The sequence below is a fragment of the Myotis nattereri genome (assembly GCF_964212035.1).
Source record: "Myotis nattereri genome assembly, chromosome: 18".
NCBI lineage: Eukaryota > Metazoa > Chordata > Mammalia > Chiroptera > Vespertilionidae > Myotis > Myotis nattereri.
In genome coordinates, this window is record NC_138093.1 from 21,416,227 (window position 1) to 21,437,726 (window position 21,500).

A 21,500-nucleotide genomic window follows, 5' to 3' on the forward strand; every position below is an offset into this window, starting at 1 on the left:
GCAGGTGGCTGTGCAAAAATGGTGTGCTAATCAGAACTCTCTGTTTCTAAGGCAACAGCTGTGGGGCGTTCTGAAAGCGGCCTCCACTTGTGTTTGGGGAGAACAATCTTCCTTAGACCTTTTGGGGAACCCTGAATGGGCCCACGGAGCCCACCACGAAGTTGCCCGCTAAGCTGAGCGCTAGGGAACTCCGGTGGGTGTGTGGGGGCCGCGGGGAAAATGAAAGGGCGTCAAGAGGTCCCGGGGACAGGCCAGTCACCCTACCTCGTGAGGCCCGACAGGGCGGGGGGCGACCTCCTCAATAGCCAGGGGCTGCTTCAACTCCGCGCACCGCGCGGCGCGGTAGTGGCGGCCGCCGCCCGGCCAGGCTCTCCTGCAACACGGGACAGGGATAGGGTTACTCGGGGTCACCCGTGCGGCTGCCTTTTGGAGCTCAGGGAAGACTCGGGGTCCCACCTGCAGAGCCACACCCATGGGAAGCAACGTCCCCCAAGCGTCGCCGCCATGTCCCCGCGCAGGGAGTCACCGGAGGGGAGGGGTCCGGGGCAGGAAGAGCGCACGGCGCCAGCCCCGCCCTGCCGCGTCCGGGGGCGGAAGAGGGATTGGCCGCGTCCAGGGACACGACCCGAGCCTGGGGGTGGGGGCGCTGCCAGGACGCGCCCCGGGCCAGCCCGCCCGCAGGGCCGCGGGGACCCCGGGGCGCTCGTCCCTTGTCCCGCAGGCTTCCTGGAGGTGGAGCCCACTGGCAAGGAAAGAGAAGTCGTGCCAAGAAAACGATTATCCGAGATGATGCATTTGTTGGCGTTTTTATAGCAAATTTGGGAGCCTTTTAAAACCACACTTGGTGGCGTTTAAATTGTGGTTCTTGGGTCTTCTGCACATGTGAAATCCTAAACGCACAGGTAAAGGCTTCAGTGTGTGCCTTCAACGCCTTATTAGAGTTTAATACTGTTTGTTTGTTAATCTTTACCCGAGGATATTTTTTCCATTGATTTTTAGAGAGAGTGGGAAGGAGGGAAAGGGAGAGAGAAACATCCGTAAGGTACACCTACCTTGCCCTTGCCAGGCCAGCATTGAACCTGCAACCCAGGTACCTGCCCTTGCCCTGGAATTGAACCCCTAACCCTTTGGTGCTCGGGGCTCACACTCTAACCACTGAGCCACATAGGCCAGGGCAAAGTTCAATTCTTGTTACCAATTTCCTCACACTTACAGGGCCATTTTCACTAAAACTATATGGTTACTAGGAATCCAATGTGGAATGAGCTTACACAAATCCAAAAAGTACTTCCAATTAAAGTCAGGCCAAAACCTGGTAGTTTTCATAGTTCTGAAGCCAGTAGTAGGCCTGGCACAAGGTAGATGCTCAATAATTGATTAAGTGATCATATAATTCCTGGCTGAACAGGTACACTCTGAAAAAACTGAAAACATAACAATATAATCTGTGAAATATTATGCAACGGGGTAGACCTCTGTTGCAACAGTAATCAAATGTCAACATGCTGCCAGTGTAAGAGAAGCACATGTTATCCTGGGAAGTATGTTTCATTTGACAGGTAGCTTTCAAGGCAGCATGATCTCTTTGAAGGTCATCTGGTCAGAGAATAGCCTCTCAGGTTCAAGCCCAGCTCTACTATCTATTTGTCTGGCTTTGGCACTGACATCTGAGGGCTGTGGGCCCCCGTTTTCTCCTCCATAAAGAGAAAACCTTGGGCAGGATAATCCCCAAGTTGCTAAATTCTGTTTCTGTTTTTTGATGGAAACAAGAGTGCAAGATAGCAAATGACCTGGAAAGAATGATCAGGAGTAGAATTAAGAAAAAAATTGAGAACAAATATGAAGGAGAAATGAACTTTTGAGATTACTGCCCACAGGCTTTGGTGGGAAAGAAATTCAAGAACCAGGTCACCACTTTTATCTTAAGAGCACTCACAGGGAATTTTAAGTCATTTTAGCTCCTGTCGCTCTTAGGAGGAACAAGGACTAGAAGGTAAGAAAATGGAAAAAACAATTCTTTCCAATAGACACTTTGTAAACTCTTAAGTCATTAGGCACATAAAATCAAACCAGCAATAATGGAGAAATACTAACATTAGCATCATCAAAACGAACATTCTGGTTGCCAAATAATAGTACGCAATAAGAAATATCAAATTTATGAAGGGTGAAACCAGGATTGATTGTACTGAGAACAAAATGAGTTGTTATATGTGGAAAATGTTTTGTAAAATATTAGGTATTTATACAAGATATAAAGAAGCCAGCAGTTTTTAATGGGACTCCTTGCAAGCAGCAACCATTTCTTTAACCTCCTTGTATTTGCAGTACTTTGCAACACTTTTAGGAACTTAATGCATGCTTCTCCAATGAATTGTTAAAGTATCTGTAAGCATCAAGTCTCTTATTTATTTTTAAAAATATATTTTTATTAATTTCAGGGAGGAAGGAAGAGGGAGAGAGAGATAGAAACATCAATGATGAGAGAGAATCATTGATTGGCTGCCTCCCGCACACTCCCCACTGGGGATTGAGCCCACAACCTGGGCATGTGCCCTTGACCAGAATCGAACCTGGGACCCTTGAGTCCCTAGGTCGACGCTCTGTCCACTGAGCCAAACCGGCTAGGCAAGTCTTTTATTTTTGATTAAGTATTTTTATGTAAATTTTTTCTATTGTGGTCTTCATAATGTCCTTGTCATTCTCAGGGAATATGAGAATCAATGAGTTTGGAGAAATCTATCAATACTGCATCCTACATTTACAACGATATCTGAAGAAAATAGTTCAAGTCTCTTTAAGAAGAATCTTAGAGGAAGAAGAAAGTGTCTTAGGTAATGGAGGTGATTTTCAACACTTACAAAATAAAATGCAAAATAGCTTTCACATTTCCAAAGAGCTTCAAAGGTAAGTGACAAGGCATTTAATAGTAGTTGCTATAGTAGCAAAAGAAATATTTTGCCTCTCCCTCAAAGTGTTGCCACCACACCATACTATCTAGTTTTTGTTATCATCTGTATATTTTGTTTTATTAGGGGAAAAGTGGACAGAAAGAATAAAATTTGAGTCCTGTAGAAGAGTAAGACCAAACAGCTAAATCTGAACTGATCAGCCCTCTGGGAAGAAAGAGAAAGAATCAATAACTGCCCTGCAAACCAGTTCCAGGGCTCATTAGGAAGTAAAAGAGCGACTCTTCCTGCAGCTACAGCTCACATGAAGAGATAATATTTAACATCCAGAAGCTGCTGGAGGGCTGAAGCAACCTGGAGCTGAATACACAAACAGCTATGATTTCACAGAATAATAGACAATATACGAACAATGTAAGCAGCATACAGGAGAATGCAGAAAAGGCAAAAGTATTTCCCACAGTTAAAATGCTTTATCCACTGGTTTGTCAGCACCTGCAGACCAGACTGTGTCTCCGTGGCCCCGTTTACCGCCACATCTGCGCAGAGCAGGTACTCAGTACGGCAAGCTGTGTGGGAGAGCTGCCAGAATATTACTATCCAAAGCCACATCCCAAAAAATGTTAAGGGGTCTTGCACCCACTTTCCTGCTGGGCATAATCTGGTCTTTTTTCTGATTAGTTCAGTATAGTAGTCTCTTTTTCTTTGTGGGGAATGTACTCTAAGACACCCCCCTCCAGTGGATACCTGAAACCTTAGATAGTACCCAACTCTATCTATCCTATGTTTTTCCTATACATTCCTACTGTTTCACTTAAAGGAAGCGCCTTACGGCTTCTCTTTGGCACATCCGAATTGTCAGCATCACTACTTTTTGTGCTCTGGGGCCATTAGTAAGTACAATAAGAGTTACTTGAACCCACAAACTTCGATACCACACAGTGGATCTGATAACCAAGACGGCTACTAAGCGACTAATGGGGAAGGGGAAGCAGACACAGCATGGAGACGCTGGACAAGGGGATGATTCACGTAAGGTAAGGAACAGAGCGATACAACTTGAGCTTTTATTCCGCTACTCAGAACGGCGTGCAATTTAAAACTTGTGAAGTGTTTATTTCTATTTTTAAAATTAACATTTTTGAGCTGCAATTGACTGCAGGTAACTAAAAGCACAGAAAGCAAAATTACGGGTAAGGGCAGGACTGCTGGGTTGCTATTACAGGTATGTTATTATCTTCTGCCACAATGCTGTCCTTCAAGATTTCTGATGTCTGTGGGAGTAAGTTTGCCTGTTTATTGAATTCCCCCAGATTGCTATTTCTGATTGTTGCCGTTGGGGTTAACTTCTCTTAACCTCAGAGATGAGCTTTGGCCATTGATACATGTAGTATCGACCTACTCTGTTCTAGGGACCGTGTAAGATTTGCTCCAGTACAGAATCAAATCATAGCATGTCAGAGCTGGGGTGAAGTTTCAAGATAATCTAATCACCCTACAATTGAAAACATTTAAAAATAAAAAATGAACTTATTGAAAACTCCCCTTACCCCCCAAAAGATAATCTAATCAAGCCATTTCATCTACAAGTAGAAAGAGGAGGCTTGCAGAGAGCCTGGCCCAAGGTCACATCAAGGCTTCGTGGCAAAAGTGCCATTATGGTTTTGCTTTCCTGATTTCTTATTCACGTCTCTGGATTTCACTCCACATTATGCACAATAATAATATTTCACATTTTCATAGCACTTCAAAGGTTTCAAATCACTGTCCCCTAAATGGCTCCATCCTGCCAAAGATGAGAGTAATAATAATTATCATTGCAACTAGCACTTGCTGGCAACTTAGAGCAAACCAGCGACTATGTACGTGTTTTTGCCTCATTTCATTAGTACTCACAATAATCCTCTTACTGGGATCCTATTATTTTCACTCTTTTATAGATCAGGGATGTAGGCTGGAAGGAGGTTAAAGAACTTGCCCAAAGCCCCGCAGCCAGGAAATGGGGCAGTTCAGAAGTTTCCTCATTGCCTGATGCCAGAGCCACAGCGAGGACTGAATCTGGCTGCCCACTGTGCCTTCCTTGCAAATGCCCTCTGGAGCAGACAAAGAAGGAATTGTACCAGACATCTCAAAGTCATGCTTTGCTTGGAGTTTTAAGATTAATTTTCTAGGAATTTTACTGTAGTTCAAGCCTAGAATATAGGCACATTCCCTGAAGAAGAGGATATAGAGAAAACAGCCTCCAGTGACACTTGCTCAGTTAAGGGACAAGAGCAGGAAGAGATGTAACACATCATGAGGAGTGACTACCCTACCCCATGTAGCTGTGAGCTTGAAAATGTACTGATTTCACTTAAATTTAAAGTCTAGTGTATAAGATGAAAACTATGATTATGTAAAATAGTTTACACACACACACACACACACACACAATTTTAATGAAACAATTGCTGACTAGGTTGCCTTGTGACCAGTCATGACTTGAGCAGGTACATGCCAACATTTGGGCTAAATGCTTAGCACCCAGATAGACCAATTTGGAAGCAGTGGTAACCTTGGCAATGGCTGCTGTGGCCCCCAAAACCAACCACCCGTACTTGATGCGGGGATCTATCTCTCATCTTCAACCATCATTATGGAACCAGTTTACAAGGTCGAAAGCATTCTGGCAACTTTATGAAGCCTTTCTAACCCCACCCCCAAAAAGAACCAATTCTCCCCTTTCAAATGTCCCCCCCCCCCCAAAGAAGTTTGTGTAAGCCTGTATTAGCTCGCTAATCTCATTGTTCAGGTGGTATTTATCTGTTTATCCCAACAGCTGAGCTGTCAGCACTGGAGATGGTTCTGATGAAGTGAAAAGAATTTAGAATCAGATATTTCTAGGTTCAATTCCTGGTTTAGCCACTCACTCAGGGTGACCTTGGGAAAGTTATTCAACCTCTCGGTGCTTCTATGAGCTCATCTGTAAAACAAGCATCATAATACCCATCTCCGGTGATGGCTGAGAATTACACAAGGTCAGTGAGTACATGGCAGCACTCAATAAATAGCAGCTCTTATGAAGACAGTTCTTGCCCTTGACCCTCTCACCATCGAGTAGAGAGAGCCACACAGATTGGCATCTAAAATGCCTGGGATATGGCCTATGACAGAGGGCTGCAAAGAGGGCTGTGCGAGCACAGAGTTAAACCTACTCCATTTGGAGAGCATCGTTTCAAGAAAATATCCCAGAGGGAGGTTGAGGAAGAATCAGCCAGACAGAGGGCACAGCTAAGTTTGCCCCAAGCAAAAAGAGTTCATGAGAGAGAATGTGGCATGTTCAAGGAACTGCAAGTGGTACATTATAACTGAAGTTATGGCTTGAGTTATGGTGAGAGATGAGGCTACAGAAATTCCATCTTCACCACTTTCCAGCCGTATATCCTCAACCAAGTGATTTCCATCTGAGTCTGTTTCCCCGCCTGTAAAACGATTGTGATTACATGAACTAATGTATGTAAAGTGCCTAGCACAGAATACACATACCTTTTAAACAAGATAACAAGTAGGCAGGTGCGAGGTGAAGGGGAGTCAATGGGAAAAAAAGAGGGGGGGGAGATCTGTAATACATTCAACAATAAAGATAAATTTTAAAAATTATAACAAATATTAGTTCTCTCTCTTTATCTAGGATAAGCGTGGTAGTTATCCCATAATATATACCCATTTTGATTGAGTCAAGGGAAGGGTGATAGAATGGGTGAATTCATTCACTTAACACATATTTATTAGATACCATTCTTGTGCTGGACACTGTTCTAGTCATGGGATACAGCAGTGAAAAATCAGACAAAAATCTCTGCCCTGATGGGACATGCAGTTTATGAATTGAGATGGAAAAGAGGCCACTGGTGTCTGTCAGGGGACAGTCTGCATCATGGCCCATGTGGCTCCAGGCTTATCTGATGAAAGGCTAATATACTGACAAAGCAAGGTTCCAAGAGGTCTGGATGTGGTCCCACCTCCCAACAATGAGGAGGCTCTTGTCCCTCCCTTAATCGCTTCTCACTTATCAACCCGCAGCTTCCTGTTGTGATCCAGGGGAGCTGGTTCGTTGTGTTGTTGGCAGGAAGAAATGTCAAGGAGGGCTCAATTCTTTCTTGGGCTCTAAGTCTAAAGTGATGGCAAGAGGAAATAGGAAAGCAGCACACACAAAAAAGCTATGGAGAGGGAGATTTGCCTATCTCAGAGGCCAAGTGATAAGTGAGCTCAAATGCATACAGGTTTTATTTCACTGGTAGGATAATCATATTCACGCATGTATATCTCTTTACAAAAGGGTTTGCCTAGGTGTTCTCATTTAATCCTCTAAAGGACTCTACAAGTAGGATTTAAACCCACTTAGTCCCATCTCTCTCCTTTAAATTAACTCCTCCCATTCCACTGCCTCCTTCCCTGTGGTACAAAGCCCGCGTTTTCAATCATAAACAAAAACAACAAAAATATTCCTTCATCCCCTTATCCCTCTCTAGCCAACACCGAATTCATCTCCTCCCCACAGCCAAGTGTACTGAAGGTTAAGAATATGCTCATTAGCTTCCTTGCTTTCCTTCCATTTACTCTCCACTGTGATTTCCCCCTGAATACCACTGAAATGGTTCTTGCTGAAGTCACCAGTGATTCCCCATTTGCCCAGTCTGGCGGATGCTTGTCAGACCCCATTGTGGTTGGCTTCTCACATTTGACGCCAGTCTCTGCTGATTCTCCTACTTTTCAGCCCACTCCTTCTCAATCTTGTCCAAAGATTCTTTGTCCTCTGCCACCCCTTTAATGTTGTCAACCAGGCTTCTATGGACCCTGAGAAGATTCATATGATGTACCAAACTCCAAAAAGGAATTTATCTGCTGAGATAAACTCCGCATGGTCAATCCAAGGCCCAAGTGTTATAAATAGTAACAGTCTAGTGGCCATTTGTTGACAGGTGCTCCTCATGTATTCTGTATACTCTAGAGCAGCGTGGGCAAACTACGGCCTGTGGGCCGGATCCGGCCTGTTTGAAATGAATAAAACTAAAAAAAAAAAAAGACCGTACCCTTTTATGTAATGATGTTTACTTTGAATTTATATTAGTTCACACAAACACTCCATCCATGCTTTTGTTCCGGCCCTCCGGTCCAGTTTAAGAACCCATTGTGGCCCTCGAGTCAAAAAGTTTGCCCATCCCTGCTCTAGAGTCTAAACTCTGGATTTCCCAGCACTACACCCCACTTCTTTAGGAGTCCAAAACAACCACTGCAGGGAAGCCCTGGTTTTATCTTTCAACCAATGGACAGAGACCTACCCATCCAATCAGAACTGCACAACTATATCTTCATTTGCATCTACATTGACCAGTCAGAACTGCTCTATAACGACCAATCAGAACACACAATACCAACCAAGCAGAACTGCATGATTTGGACCAATCAGAACTGTACAAATTTAGAAACCTCATTTGCATAAAATTGGACCACTTGGAAACCTGGGCAGAAACTTTCTCTGTAAAAGGTTACCTCCCAAAGGCAAGAGAGCAGACCATTATAAACAATTTCAGCTACTTGGAGGGGAGTAGAACCAAAATATCCTAATTTTTATAAGAAGTCCCAAAATTATTAAATAAAAAATTTTAAAAAGACCACTCCTCCTTTGTCTTGGTGAAACCCACTTTCAGTTTCCACCAGGTGCTGCATCTCCCTGTTTGGCAAACTGTTCAGTCTCTCCATTTTCTAATATTCTTTGGGGGGAATTTTTGTTGACAGCTCTCTCACCCTAGTTTCTCTCTCTTCCTATGTGAACTCTTTTTCTTCAAATTCCTGCTCAACTTTCTGATTTATGAGGCCTTTCCTAACTATAGTCTCACCCCCTCTCATCTTCTCACTCCTCCCCCCTCCAAAATATACACATACCCTCCCTTTGTTGTCATGACAATTCCTGTGTAGCTTTAGGAAAGCATGCATCACACTATGTTGTGACTGTTTATGCCTCTGTCTTCCCAGGAGATTATGAAAATCTTCAGGGTGGAGCCAGTGACTTCATCTTCTTTTTTTTGTTTATTGTTTAAAGTATTACATATAGTATTGCATGTGTTTCCTTTTCCCCCATTGACCTCCCCCCGGGTGACTTCTTTATTTTTTTTATTCTCAGAGGCTGGCACAGAGCCGGGCACATGGTAGTCACAGCGATTTAGAGGTGTTTTGCAAATTCTCAAGAATCAAACAGCTAGCAAGTGTGAAGGCAGGGCCTAAACCCTCGTCTTCCTACTGAAAGGATGTAGTATCTCCCTCACCACAGAGGGCAGGTATTCCATTGTAAGTGCCTCGACCCCAAGGGGCAAGGTGGTGGGGAGGATTTCCTTTTCCCCACACACACTGCCCTGGCTACCAGGTGTGGAAGGATTGTTTGGTATTTGTAGCCTTCCTTTCGCAAACTCTAGGATAAGAGAAGGAAGGGGGAAAAGATACCTCCCATCTCTTCCTCCCAGTGGACAATCAAGGCCATCACTTCCTTTTGAGCCAGGGGCAGGAAGCCTATCCTGGCTCATGATATTCCTGGCTTGAGAGGAGTAAAGAGTGACCTTATAAGACACTTCGCCGCCAGGCCAGCCCTGAATGTGATCACTACCATCCTGAAGTAATACTCCCTCCCGCGGAAACCTCCTAAGGTGACCACGGAGACACCTGGAAGGGAGGAGGACACCTCCTCCTTCCCCAGGAATAAACAAGCTTTCTAGGGAGAGGCTCTGAGATGGGACAGTATGCGCATTCACCAATTACGAGCTCAAATTCCACCCGAATACACACAATCAAAGGCTTTACCAAGGCCATTATCACATGCACAGGGCCCTCCTGCTGTTTGGGCAACATTTTAGTGCTGCAGTGAAGCAAGATAAATGTCCATCAAAGCGGCAAGGTAAAGACAGACGCATTCGGTAGTGCCTTTCCCTGACCTGATGACTCACTTGGCCTTGTCATTTGTAATGCTGCCGCCTGGGAGGGGCAGAAGGAAATGAAGAGGAAAAGAGTGGGTTGTGTCGTGCATGTAATTTGTTTCCCCATTTCAGAAGGCTTTTTAACGAGCTTTCTCATTAAGGGCTCTGTGAGCCGATGCTTAAAGTTTTCCGGACAAGCAAATGAGCAGGACTGAAATCAAATGGCATCAGGCCAGCACTTCATACTTAGTCTTAAAGATATAGTAATGGGGAGGGGGTGGATATGAAAGAAAACATGGTTATTGTGAGAAGAGAGATTTATAACTCTTTTGTCCAAGATCATCTGAAAATGAGTGATGTGGTTTTCCCCAATCCCCATGAAAATACTAATGTCCATCGGTTATTAGCATATTAGAGTGTATCTGTGATAGCATTTCTCTATTCACCAGTTCCCATGGAGGGAAGTAATTGTCCCGTGTTATCCTAGCCCACGGTTCATATTTCACGTAGGGCACTCATCACATTGCACCAGAGATAAAGTCCTCTCTTGACTCTGACCCAGTGGGAGCACTCAGCCTTCCCTAGCCTCCTTTATATTCCCACAGCCCAGCACTGTCCAGACACATAGTAGACACTCAGTGCGATTTTACCATTTAACTGAATTCATTAGGTGCTATTAGTACACGAAAAAGGAAAAGAAAATAATTAGACCTGAGTATAGACTGCAATTTGGAATAATTTATCACCTTGCAAGGTTCAACAAATATTTTAATGTGCTAATAGCCCCTAATTAAAGCAGCAGCCTTCAATTGAAATGAGCAAGAGGGAGGAAGACAATTATGGTGGAGATTCAGAGATGCATTTTAAAAAAAAAAATCATTGCTGGACATTGTCTGTTGGGTTTCTGAACAGGAATTAGCTCTTTTGGCAATAGAGAAATCCCTTCCAGTGAGTCTGCTTAACAGAACACAAATACAGAATGCACGAAAGCAAATTCTAGTTGTTGGCTATATTCGAACCACTTGTCCAGCAATCCTGCTTGTATGGCCTAAGGAACACTTTACTTTTGACAAGTCCAGTGACTTCCCACGGTGATATACGTAAACAGTCTGACACAGGGCTGGCCATGGAGTATGTGCTCCATAGAAACTGGGTGCCCAGTGTCAGGAAATGCACAAAAAGAGGAGCAGGGCTGCCCCATCCACTGGAAAATGGACATCAGGAGAAGGTGACATAATTCTCCCTAAAACATTTGCTCAATGGTCCAGCATTTTTATGCTTCCGAGTGTTCTTACATGTGCTGGGCTGTACTTCATACCAGAGAACCGAGGCCATCTCTGTGTATGTCTCTCTCTCACTCAAGTCCACACTTGAATAATCAGCAAGGAATCTGTGATCCATCCCTACAAGCAGAAGAATGAGGCTGGGTGTTCTCAAACTACACAGCTAGAATGTTATTTTGTTTGTTTGTTGACCATCACTCTTTCACAAAGTGTCATCTAAGGACCATGCATCCGATCCGTGAAGATGCCGATTAAAAGGATTGATCTCCTGGCTGGATTGGCATCCTGGCCTCTGTAGTTTTATCAGGTTCCATCCATGATCCTGCTTCCTGCTGAAGTTCAAGAGCCTCTGGCCCCAGCTTCTGACCTAGTGGTGCCTTGGATCACTAGAGGGCACCCTGAAACAACCTTTTCCCCCCAGGCTGCAGGCTTCCCGCTCCTGCCAACCCACCAGGGCTGCGGCGCCCACATAGTTCTGGGCTATGGTTTCCAGGCCCATCCTGGAACCACAGCTTCCTTTAAGAAATGTAATCCAATTGCCACATCACCAAATATGTCTAGCATGCATTTCCACAGAAGTGCTGCTATAAATTCAATTTCTAAAGGCAAAGGAGACCTTAAGTCATCCTATGTTTATTCATTGACCACTTATACATGGTATACCACAACAACATTAGGTATTAAAAGGATTGATTTTAAAAGAAGGCATTCTTCCTACTTCCAAGAAAAATGTGGGGAAGAGAAGGCATAAGTATTAAATCATTTGCAAATAGTTATAATCAATAGTGAGTCTATTTTCAAATGAGTAAGAACATAGAATAAACTTCTAAATCTGACACAGACAGATGCCAGTATACGCACAGACCAGGAGCTCCACCTTGGCCCTGAGCTGACTGGGATTCCTGGGAGGGATGGTGGGAAAGGTGGGATGGGAGAGGGAAAGGGGAAAGGAGGTCAGGGCAGCCCAACTACAGCAGGTCTTTCTAATTCAGGGCCCGTCTTCCTGTCTCCACAGGCACTTACCTTAAAATGAGCACGGCAAATGCAAATCTGGGAAGAACCACTGGATTTATTGTCATATTGGCCTAGAGCTCATTTATTCAACAAATACTTGTGGCGCGTTACCATGTGCCAAGGACTAGCCACACACTGGGAAGACCACGGTGGGCAAGGCAGATGCCTTAGGGCTGCCTTCAGGTGTTTCCAATCCAGTAGGAGGGACGGACAAACAAACAGGTAATTACAAAGAAGAGTGTAGTGATGGGTTAAGTATGGGGTTTATGGGAGCTCACAGGAGAGAGAAACCTGACCCAGAGTCAGGCTGGTGGAGGCGGGCTTCCCCGGGGTAAAAATGTTCAGTGGAAGAACTTAAAGGGTAAGTTAGGAGCAGCAAGAAAAGGCATATTTAAAAACTGGGGAAGAAAGAAAGCAGATATATGAGGAACTGAAATAAATTCAGTAGAGCTGGTGGAGGGATGGTTGGGGCTGGGGGAAGCGTGCTAAGCAGTGTGAAGCAGGGGCCAGTTCATAAGGAGCCTTGTATATCCTGATGGGGTTATCTGTACATTATCCAAAGGGCACTGGGGAGCCATTGAAGGGTTATGAGCAAGAGTGTTACCATGATCAGAGCTGCATTTTAGGAGAATCTGATTGTGCTAGGGTCAGTGATACCCTGATATATTAATAAGCCAGCAAAGCCAAATGAATCAGTCTTTCCCTTTAAATCAGCGGTTCTCAACCTGTGGGTCGCCAACCTGTGGACCACGACCCCTTTGGGGGTCAAACGACCCTTTCACAGGGGTCGCCTAAGACCATCAAAAAACACATATATAATTACATATTGTTTTTGTGATTAATCACTATGCTTTAATTGTGTTCAATTTGTAACAATGAAAATACATCCTGCATATCAGATATTTACATTACGATTCATAACAGTAGTGAAATTACAGTTATGAAGTAGCAACAAAAATAATTTTATGGTTGGGGGTCACCACAACATGAGGAACTGTATTAAAGGGTCGCGGCATTAGGAAGGTTGAGAACCACTGCTTTAAATGAATCTCTCCCTTTAAAGCAAGCATGTCCAACTCACAGCCCTCAGGCCGCATGTGGCCCACAACAAATGTTTTTGACAAGGAGATCAATCTTTTTAATTGGCATCTTCACGAATCTGATGCATGGATTCAGAATAGAATCACACTTTGTGAAAGAGTGATGCCCAGCCAATATAACAGTATGTGAGAAACATTTTGTAACTTAATTTTTACAATATCCTGTTATGCATAATTATTAATAACGAACTACAACATTCGCTAATGACTGATTACTATACTGTAATCATGTTGCATTCATTTACGCGCCTTATGCACAGGCACACCATTTCTCTCCACTAATACTAGCAGCGAATTTCTTAGCAGCTGATTGCCACGTCATTAGTCTTGTATTGACTTGTTTGATGTGCGCAACAGGAAATATTTCGCTTTGGAGAACAAGAAAAATGGATTTATTTGCATTATGCTTATTAATCTGTGCAGTTATTCAGTGTCTGGTACGTTAATGTTCAAGAAAAAAATATTAATTTTTATTAAAATGTTCTATCATTTTATGTTAACGATTACTCATTTATTTCAGCCCTTTGTATTCGGCATATCTCTATTGAAATAAACCTACGTTTCTATGAAAATTGAAGCTGGTTTTTTTTTTGCAGCCCACATAAACTTAAACCTTGTTTATTTGGCTCGTGTTAGCCTTTGAGTTTGACGTGCTTGCTTTAAAGGTATCTTTTCTTCCTCCATCCCTAATCACAGGAAAAGTTGCCTGGGAACCCCTTTAAAAAGGAGGTCTCTTTTTAAGGTCTGCTTCATGTGCCAGATAGCAGAGGAAGCAGAGGAAGCCTAAAATATGTGACTGCCATAAGCTGGACGGCCCTTCTCGGGTGCCCTATGGTCCTCATAAAAAGCGATCTCTGGCCCTGACCGGTTTGGCTCAGTGAATAGAGCGTCGGCCTGCGGACTGAAAGGTCCCAGGTTTGATTCCAGTCAAAGGCATGTACCTTGATTGCGGGCACATCCCCAGTGGGAGATGTGCAGGAAGCAGCTGGTCGATGTTTCTCTCTCATCGATGTTTCTAACACTCTATCCCTCTCCCTTCCTCTCTGTAAAAAATCAATAAAATATATTTTAAAAAAATAAAAATAAAAAGCGATCTCTGGCATAGTGAAGAGGGAGGCAGGGCCACACTGGATTGAGAAAAAGAGTGGCTCTAGCTGGCTTGGCTCAGTGGATAAAGCATTCACCTACAAACTGAAGGGTCTCAGGTTTGATTCCGGCCTAAGGGCACATGCCTGGGTTTCGGGCTCAATCTCCAGTAGGGAGTGTGCAGGAGGCAGCCAATCAATGATTCTTGCTCATCATTAATGTTTCTATCTCTCTCTCCCTCTCCCTTCTTCTCTGAAATCAATCAATAAACAAATATTTTTAAAAAGAGAGGAAGAGTGGTCCAAACCCCATTTTCTAGATTAGATGCCCTCAGTGCCCCTACTGAACTGGTTAAAGGCCATACAGAGGGGAAACAACCAACTTGTGAATCCGCGCACAAAATTTATGCCAAATATACAAAGAGAGGCCTTATCTACCTAGGTAACTACTGTTCTATTACTCTTATTACTATTTATGGTTCTCACTTGGCCCACACATCAAAATAAAAAACTCTTCATCAGGCCTCCCATCCTTATCTACGTGGTAGCCGAGAAGCAGGTGATGGCCATAAACCTTAATGACCGGAAGAAGCATAATATCAATGCAACTGGTTGAACTTCCAATTAAAGCGTAGCTTTACAATTGTTTGCCTAGAGAATAATCAGAGAAGCACTATTTTTTTTCTTTCTTTTACCAACTCCACCCTCGGGCCAGTCCCCGCAGCATCCTGCACCCATATCCTTGTTTCCTAAAACTGAGGCCGCAAGGAGGACAGGCCTTCGAGTAACGCAGGTTCCTCAATTCTGGCCTCTGTGACTGGGAGGCCTCAGACCCAGTTTCCTTTCCTTCGGAATAAGGAAGAGTCTGTGCAGGGCCTGGAGCCTCTGGCACAAAAATAGAATATTGGAGCATTTGGATTTTCCTTTCCTGACAGTGGACTTACTCAGGAAGAGGCATTTAAACAAGACCTTTTATCCTCTGTGTGTTTTTCAAATAACACACTGAATGGGCGGGGGGGGGGGGGGGGGGGGCGGGGGCGGGGAGCAAAACTATTGTGGAGAGGAGACTTTTCAGCCCCCATTCTCTCTGTTCCCCAAACAGGCTGAGTTGTCCTTGCCCCTTAATTCCTTTTCTGCTTGCACTCCACCCTCCCACCCTAGCATGCTTCCACACTCCTTTGCAAGCCCGCCCCCTTATCCTAAAAGTGCCACATCTCTTCCATTGTTGAGCTTATAACTGAGACTTCCCACACAGTGATATGAAGAGACATATGATTCAAGCATCCCCATTCCAGAAGTATTATTATAGTCTCAGGAAAAAAATAGGAGCCTGCTCTATGTCTGTCACCTGAAATAAACTCCCAGTTCCTTCCCTACTGATCCCCAGATGCTCAATTCTGAATATTATTCTGGCTTATTTGGCCACCCCCAAGTTTCCTAAGCCCAGCCAGTGACTGGGGGAGAGGGAGGAGCAAAGGGGCCCTCTGAAGTTGGCCACATCAGGGTATGTGAAGCACATGTGTGTCACGTGGTGAAAAAATGTGCCCGCTAACCTCTGGGACTCCCTAGAGAATCCAGAGTTTGTGTCCCTTTGCAGACCTCAGAACAGCCTGTATGTTCTCTTCTCCCTGTTGTGTGCCTGGCGCTTCCCCAATGAGATATCTCCTGGAAAAGCTTTTCCTGTGAGGGTGGGGAGCTTTTGTTCTCTGGGAAATATGGTGCGGCTAATTAAGAGCATTGTCCTTTGAGGGGGGACGTGCCACAGGCTGTGTTTCCACCAGTAATGAGGGTAGGTGCCTCTGATGACTGTTGCGACGTCCTTGATCTCTCTCCCTGCTGGGCTAACTGTTTTGGGGAAAATTGTGATAAAGACCAATAAAATAAAAATAGGTATGTGAAGTTGAATCTCTCTCTCTCTCTCTCTCTCTCTCTCTCTCTCTCTCGCTCCCTCCCACTCTCCCTCCCTCCCTATCCCCACATTCTATTCTTTGCAATGAATTGAGTTTCTATTACTAGCTCTTTTCAAAGAAGAACCCTCCAATAGTTTGGTTTTTTGACCCCTAGCCACCTGGGAGAAGCTGGAGGTCACAGGACGAAAGCCATATTCTGTTTCACCCTCTTTCCTATTAATAACACACAGGCATACAGCTAAAGTGAACTTTCTAGCAACTATTTTGATAGAGTTACTTATCAGCAAAGAAGTAGTTGAACCACTCTTAGTCCTTGATCTGAAAAACAGGAGGAGAATATTTTATGGCATTCATGGAATCCAGCACTGCAAAGTTCTTAAAGTATCTTCTAAGCTCCATAATGGCAAACAAGGGGCATCACTTACCTGGTTTGCTCTCTCTGAAGATTCAAGAATCTTCATTCATTAAATGCTACAAATATTTATTGCACATGTACTATGTGCTAGCCGGTGTTCTGGGTGCTTGGGATAGATTAGAACTCAAAACAAACACAGATTCCTACCCTTGTGGAGCTTAAATTCTAGCCGGGGAAGATAATCAATAAATAAAACACAATACGTTATATATTAAAGGTGATAAGTGTTTTGGGGAGAAAAAAAATGTAGAACAAAATAAGGGCAGTTGAGAGAGTCGGGGTAAAGGAGGGAGACAACAATAGAAGGAGAATGGTCCGGGTAGTCATGAGGTGTCACTGAGATGGTAGTTGACCAATGACTTGATGGGGTTAGCCATGTGGATGCCTATGTCTATGCAGGACAACTTTTCTGAAAGAGTGAAGAGCCAATGCAAAAGACATTCGATGAGAAAGTGCCTAGAACAGCAAGGAGGCCGCTGTGGTGGAGCCCCAGGGCATAGGAGGAGAGGGCAGACAGGCGGCAGGCTCTAGGTCAGCAGTGCTGGGAATGCCAGGATAAGGACTTTGTCTTTTACTCTGAGTGAAGAAGCGGGGGAGCAGGAGGTTTTGAGTAAATCAATGAATGATTAGACGGACTTTAACAGAATGACCAGGACTGCTCTGTAGAAAAAGGACCGTGTTAGGGTATCTGCAGGTCCCCCTTTCAAAATGTATCTCGAGCATACTGCTTGTAGCTTACTGAACATGTAAAGCTTCAGTGTAGAGAAATGATAAATAATATAGGATGAAGCTGTGAGGTTAATTCCAGGCTCTGTCACTCGAAAATTGGTTATGGGACATTATGTTCTGAGTGTATTAGATACCTTGGATGCTCACCTAGCATGGGCTCTAAAACACATCAAGCTAATCACCATCCTCCTAACAGAGAGGAGATGGGAAGGCAAACCTTCCGTGTAAAATAAACAGGAAGACAAGAAGAGTGTCTCCAGGGAGGACTGGGGGGATGGTTAACAAGTGGCACAATGGTATCTCCAACTCAGCACTATACAGACATGCCTCATTTTATGGCCCTCTACTTTACTGCCCTTCGCAGATACTGCGTTTTTTTCACAAATTGAAGGTAAGACCCTCCACCAGCAAAATGATTATGCCTCACTGGAGACTCAAATGGTGGTTAGCATTTTTAAACAAAGTATTTTTAATTAAGATTAATGTACATTTGGTTTTTAGACAGAATGGTATTGCACACTTAATAGAGTACAGTATAATGTAAACATAACATTTTTTTTTTTAGTTCAAGTGCATTTTATTTTTAGGCAACCTACATGACATGCTTTTATTTTTTGTTTTTCTTAAAAACATTGCCTCCACTCCAAATAAATCAAGGTCAAAATAAATGAAGAGCTCAAGATACCATCAGTCCCATTTGACTAAGTGTGTGGATGACAAGCAGCAGCCAATTATGATGACAGGTGATAGATCCAAATTGCCAAACTTGTTAACATTTTTCCATTTCTAAGCTACCCTTAAAGAAAATCACATATGGGTCACACCATCCTCCCGGTAGTCCACAGAGCCACCATGGCATCTGGATTCAAGTTTTCACCGAGAAGGAACTGGTCGTTTTTGAAATTAGCAAGGATGGGCTTGATTTGTTCTGCAGCCCCTATCATAGAAAGCCCTCCTCTTTCTGGTCTCTGTTCTTCAAGTTTCCCTTTGACTGACTCCATGTCATCTTCGACATACTCCTTGCAGGCTTCTTTTGGGAAGCTGGTTTCCTGCAAAGGATGGTTCATGAAACTCTCACCGCCAGTGATGATTGCGCTTTAGGTTCCTTCGCCCTCCGGCCTTCAGCTGAGGCATTTCCTCTGATCATCGAGTCATCAATGTTACCCTCTGCCCTACTGACCGTCTTACCCCCTCTACCTCCAGGCACAGCCTGTCTGCGATCTCCCGGATCTTGTGGGAATCAGAACATCTCATCATGGCTGATGAGGGCCCGGCAGATGACCATGATAGGAGTTAGAAGGAGAGGACAGCCAGTCTCGCTGCCTTGGCAGGAGCCCAGGGCTCTGAGGGGGCGCTTTGCAGGCAGAATGTGGCTCTGGAGGAGGGGGGAGTGGACAGAAAAGTAAACATAACTTCCCTAGGCACTGGGAAGCCAAAACAAAATGTGCGAGCCGCTTTATTGCCATATTTGCTTTATTGCAGTGGTCTGGAACCGAACCCACAATAGCTCCGAAGTATGCCTGAATATAAACATTAATCTAAGAGTTTCCAGTTTCCAGACCTAAAAACTGAGACTCAAGGAGGCCAAGGTCACCTGCTTACACTCAACTAACAATTCAGTGATAGGACTGGGCTTCACAGCCACAAATCAAAGGCCAGCTTTGCCGGTTCCCAGGGCTGTCAGCACTTCCCCGTCACAATTGGTTCCACCAAGAGCTGGAATCCCTCAGTGAAAGGAAGAGTTGCATAATGAAGCAGCATTCAGTGGGGACCTTCTATTCAGCCTGACTCCCCTCCCGGCCGATCGCTCTTTCATCCTGGATCATTTTCTCAAACTATTTATTTCTGTGCAGTGGCGGTGGGAATGTTGGCGACAAAATGGCACCTTCTTCCCCAATTTTGCTGCTCCCTGTGCGTCTGACTCACACCTGCTGACAGGAGCGAGCCTCAGCTTCTTCATTCCCCGCAGAGTGGGGGGTGGGTTTTAACTTGTCCTTGCCCTCCCCCTTGTCATGAAGACTGTCAGCTTAGTTCTGATTTAAAAACAAAAAAGGAAAAGAAAAGAGAGAAACAAAGCAACTCTGGAAACCTTTATTACTCAGCAGGTCAGTAGTGGCAGAGAGAGAGAGAGCAGCTCAATTCTCCAGTGTAACGGGGAGGGAGCGGGGCTGGCCTTTGAAAGGCCACCCTTTGACTTGTAAAACAGCAGCTAAGTTGGCCACAGAGGCTCTTCTGCAAGGAGAAGCCAGGGGCTCCCCTTTCTGTGCTCAACCTTTCTGCTGAAAAATATTCTTTTCACTGGGTGGAGTGTCCTTTTGGTGACATTTATTTGGGGGACGTTTAGAGTATTGGTCTTGTGGAAGTCAAGCGTTCATTTGACCTGAAAAATAATGCTCATGTCCAATGAAAGTTCTGAACAGAGGAATGCAGAGCACTCTTCTTAATGCCAATAGGCTGAGCTTGTGAGCGGCTGCTTCGTTTTTCCATTCATGACAATAGGCTGATCCTCATTCTTAGCCCTCCCCCTACCCCAGACATTTGCACGATGGCTAGCTCAGGAGTAAAGATTGTGCTAGTCACTCTTGCAGAGAGCAAAGGTAGTGACTTATATGTGGATTAAACTCCCAACCTTGTTTTCCTTGGTTCCTTGCTCTACGACACCAAGGCAGAGACCATTAGGCACAGAGGCACTGCCGTGGGATCTATTCCAATTTAGCCAATCTGGAGAAATAACTGTCTCTGGAAACAGGACTCCAGTTATTATTTTTCCACTGTGTTGGAGTATTTGACCTTACTTGCTCACACATCAAATGGCTACTGCTTATGCTTTTTTGCCTCTCTCCTGGAGCTGCTTTGGGGTATTGAGAAAGGGGGCACAATTCCAGAGCAAATTGCTCTGATTAATATTGTATTTATAGTTTAGTCTATCAAGGTCATTTCCCTAGATGCCAACCTATCTTTCTGAAGACAGAAATACTGTGTCAGAATCTGTCTATCCCTACAACAGGCAGGAGACCAATGAGGAAAGTGAGCAGTAATTAGAGTGGGATGCACATTTATTTATAAATATACTAGAGGCCCAGTGCACGAAATTTGTGCACTGGGGGGCAAGGGGGAGTGGTCCCTCAGCCTGGTCTGCACCCTCTCACAGTCTTGGAGCCCTCAGGGGATGTCCGACTGCAGGCTGAGAGCAGGCCTAAGCCAGCAGTCAGACATCCTTAGCACTGCCGTGGAGTTAGGAGAGGCTCCCACTACTGCCACTGCACTTGCCAGCCATTAGCCTGGCTTCTGGCTGAGCAGTGCTCTGCCTGTGGGAGCGCAATGACCACCAGGGGGCAGCTCCTGCATTGAGCGGGATCAGGCTGAACCTGGCTCTCCGACATCCCCTAAGGGGTTCCGGATTGCGAGAGGGTGCAGGCCAGGATGCAGGAGGTTGGCCAGACAGGGAGGGACTTCGGGAATGTTCCAGGGCGTGTCTGGCCCATCTTGCTGAGTCCTGATTGGCCGGACCCCAGCAGCAAGCTAACCTACAGGTCAGAGCGTCTGCCCCTTGATGGTCAGTGCATGTCATAGCAACTGGTCGACCTGTCGACTGTCTGCTCTCTGGTGGTCAGTGCACTTCATAGTGAGCAGTTGAGCAGCCTTAGCATATCATTATCATATTACACTTTGATTGGTTGAATGGATGACTGGACACTTAGCATATTAGTCTTTTATTATATAGGATATTTGGCAACGTGGTGCCATACATGTCTGGTCTGGATTTTTCTGCTACTCTGAAACTTCACCAAGGTCACCTCAGTTCCCTCTCAGGCTGTGTTCTTTGGGAACACACCCACCTCTGTTAAACCATGTTATTCTGCTTCTGTCTCTCCCCTGACGAAATTAAGCATCTAGTGGCTCTACTGCCATTATTACAAACTGACATCTAAATGACACAAACTTGTGAAATTTAAGCTCAATAAAGTCTAGCTGGAGGGATAAATGGTGATGGAAGGAGACTTGACTTGGGGTGGTGAACAAAGATGATGTATTATGGAATTGTACACCTGAAACCTATATAATTTTATTAACTAGTGTCACCCCAATAAATTCAATAAAAAGTTTT

At 44.5% G+C, this 21,500-nt stretch overlaps 1 protein-coding gene and 1 pseudogene across 3 annotated transcripts in view; both read right to left on the reverse strand.

Moving 5' to 3' along the window:
* The window catches only part of LOC308533729 (quinone oxidoreductase-like protein 2), a 33,548-nt gene extending 32,835 nt beyond the window's left edge, over positions 1-713 (reverse strand). The window contains exons 1-2 of one of the 2 annotated variants that reach the window (XM_081111824.1): positions 457-518; positions 265-373 (exon numbers count right to left, since the gene is read on the reverse strand). In XM_081111824.1, coding sequence (XP_080967950.1) covers positions 265-373; positions 457-506 — 159 coding nt within the window. In that variant the 5' untranslated portion in view covers positions 507-518. Of the gene's footprint in view, positions 1-264; positions 374-456 lie in introns of both variants that reach the window. The other variant, XM_081111825.1, reaches the window with a different exon arrangement.
* Positions 714-18,161: 17,448 nt separating this feature from the next.
* Positions 18,162-18,677, reverse strand: LOC308533800 (translationally-controlled tumor protein-like; annotated as a pseudogene). The gene has a single exon. The product of its transcript is annotated as a translationally-controlled tumor protein-like (transcript).
* Positions 18,678-21,500: the final 2,823 nt, after the last annotated feature.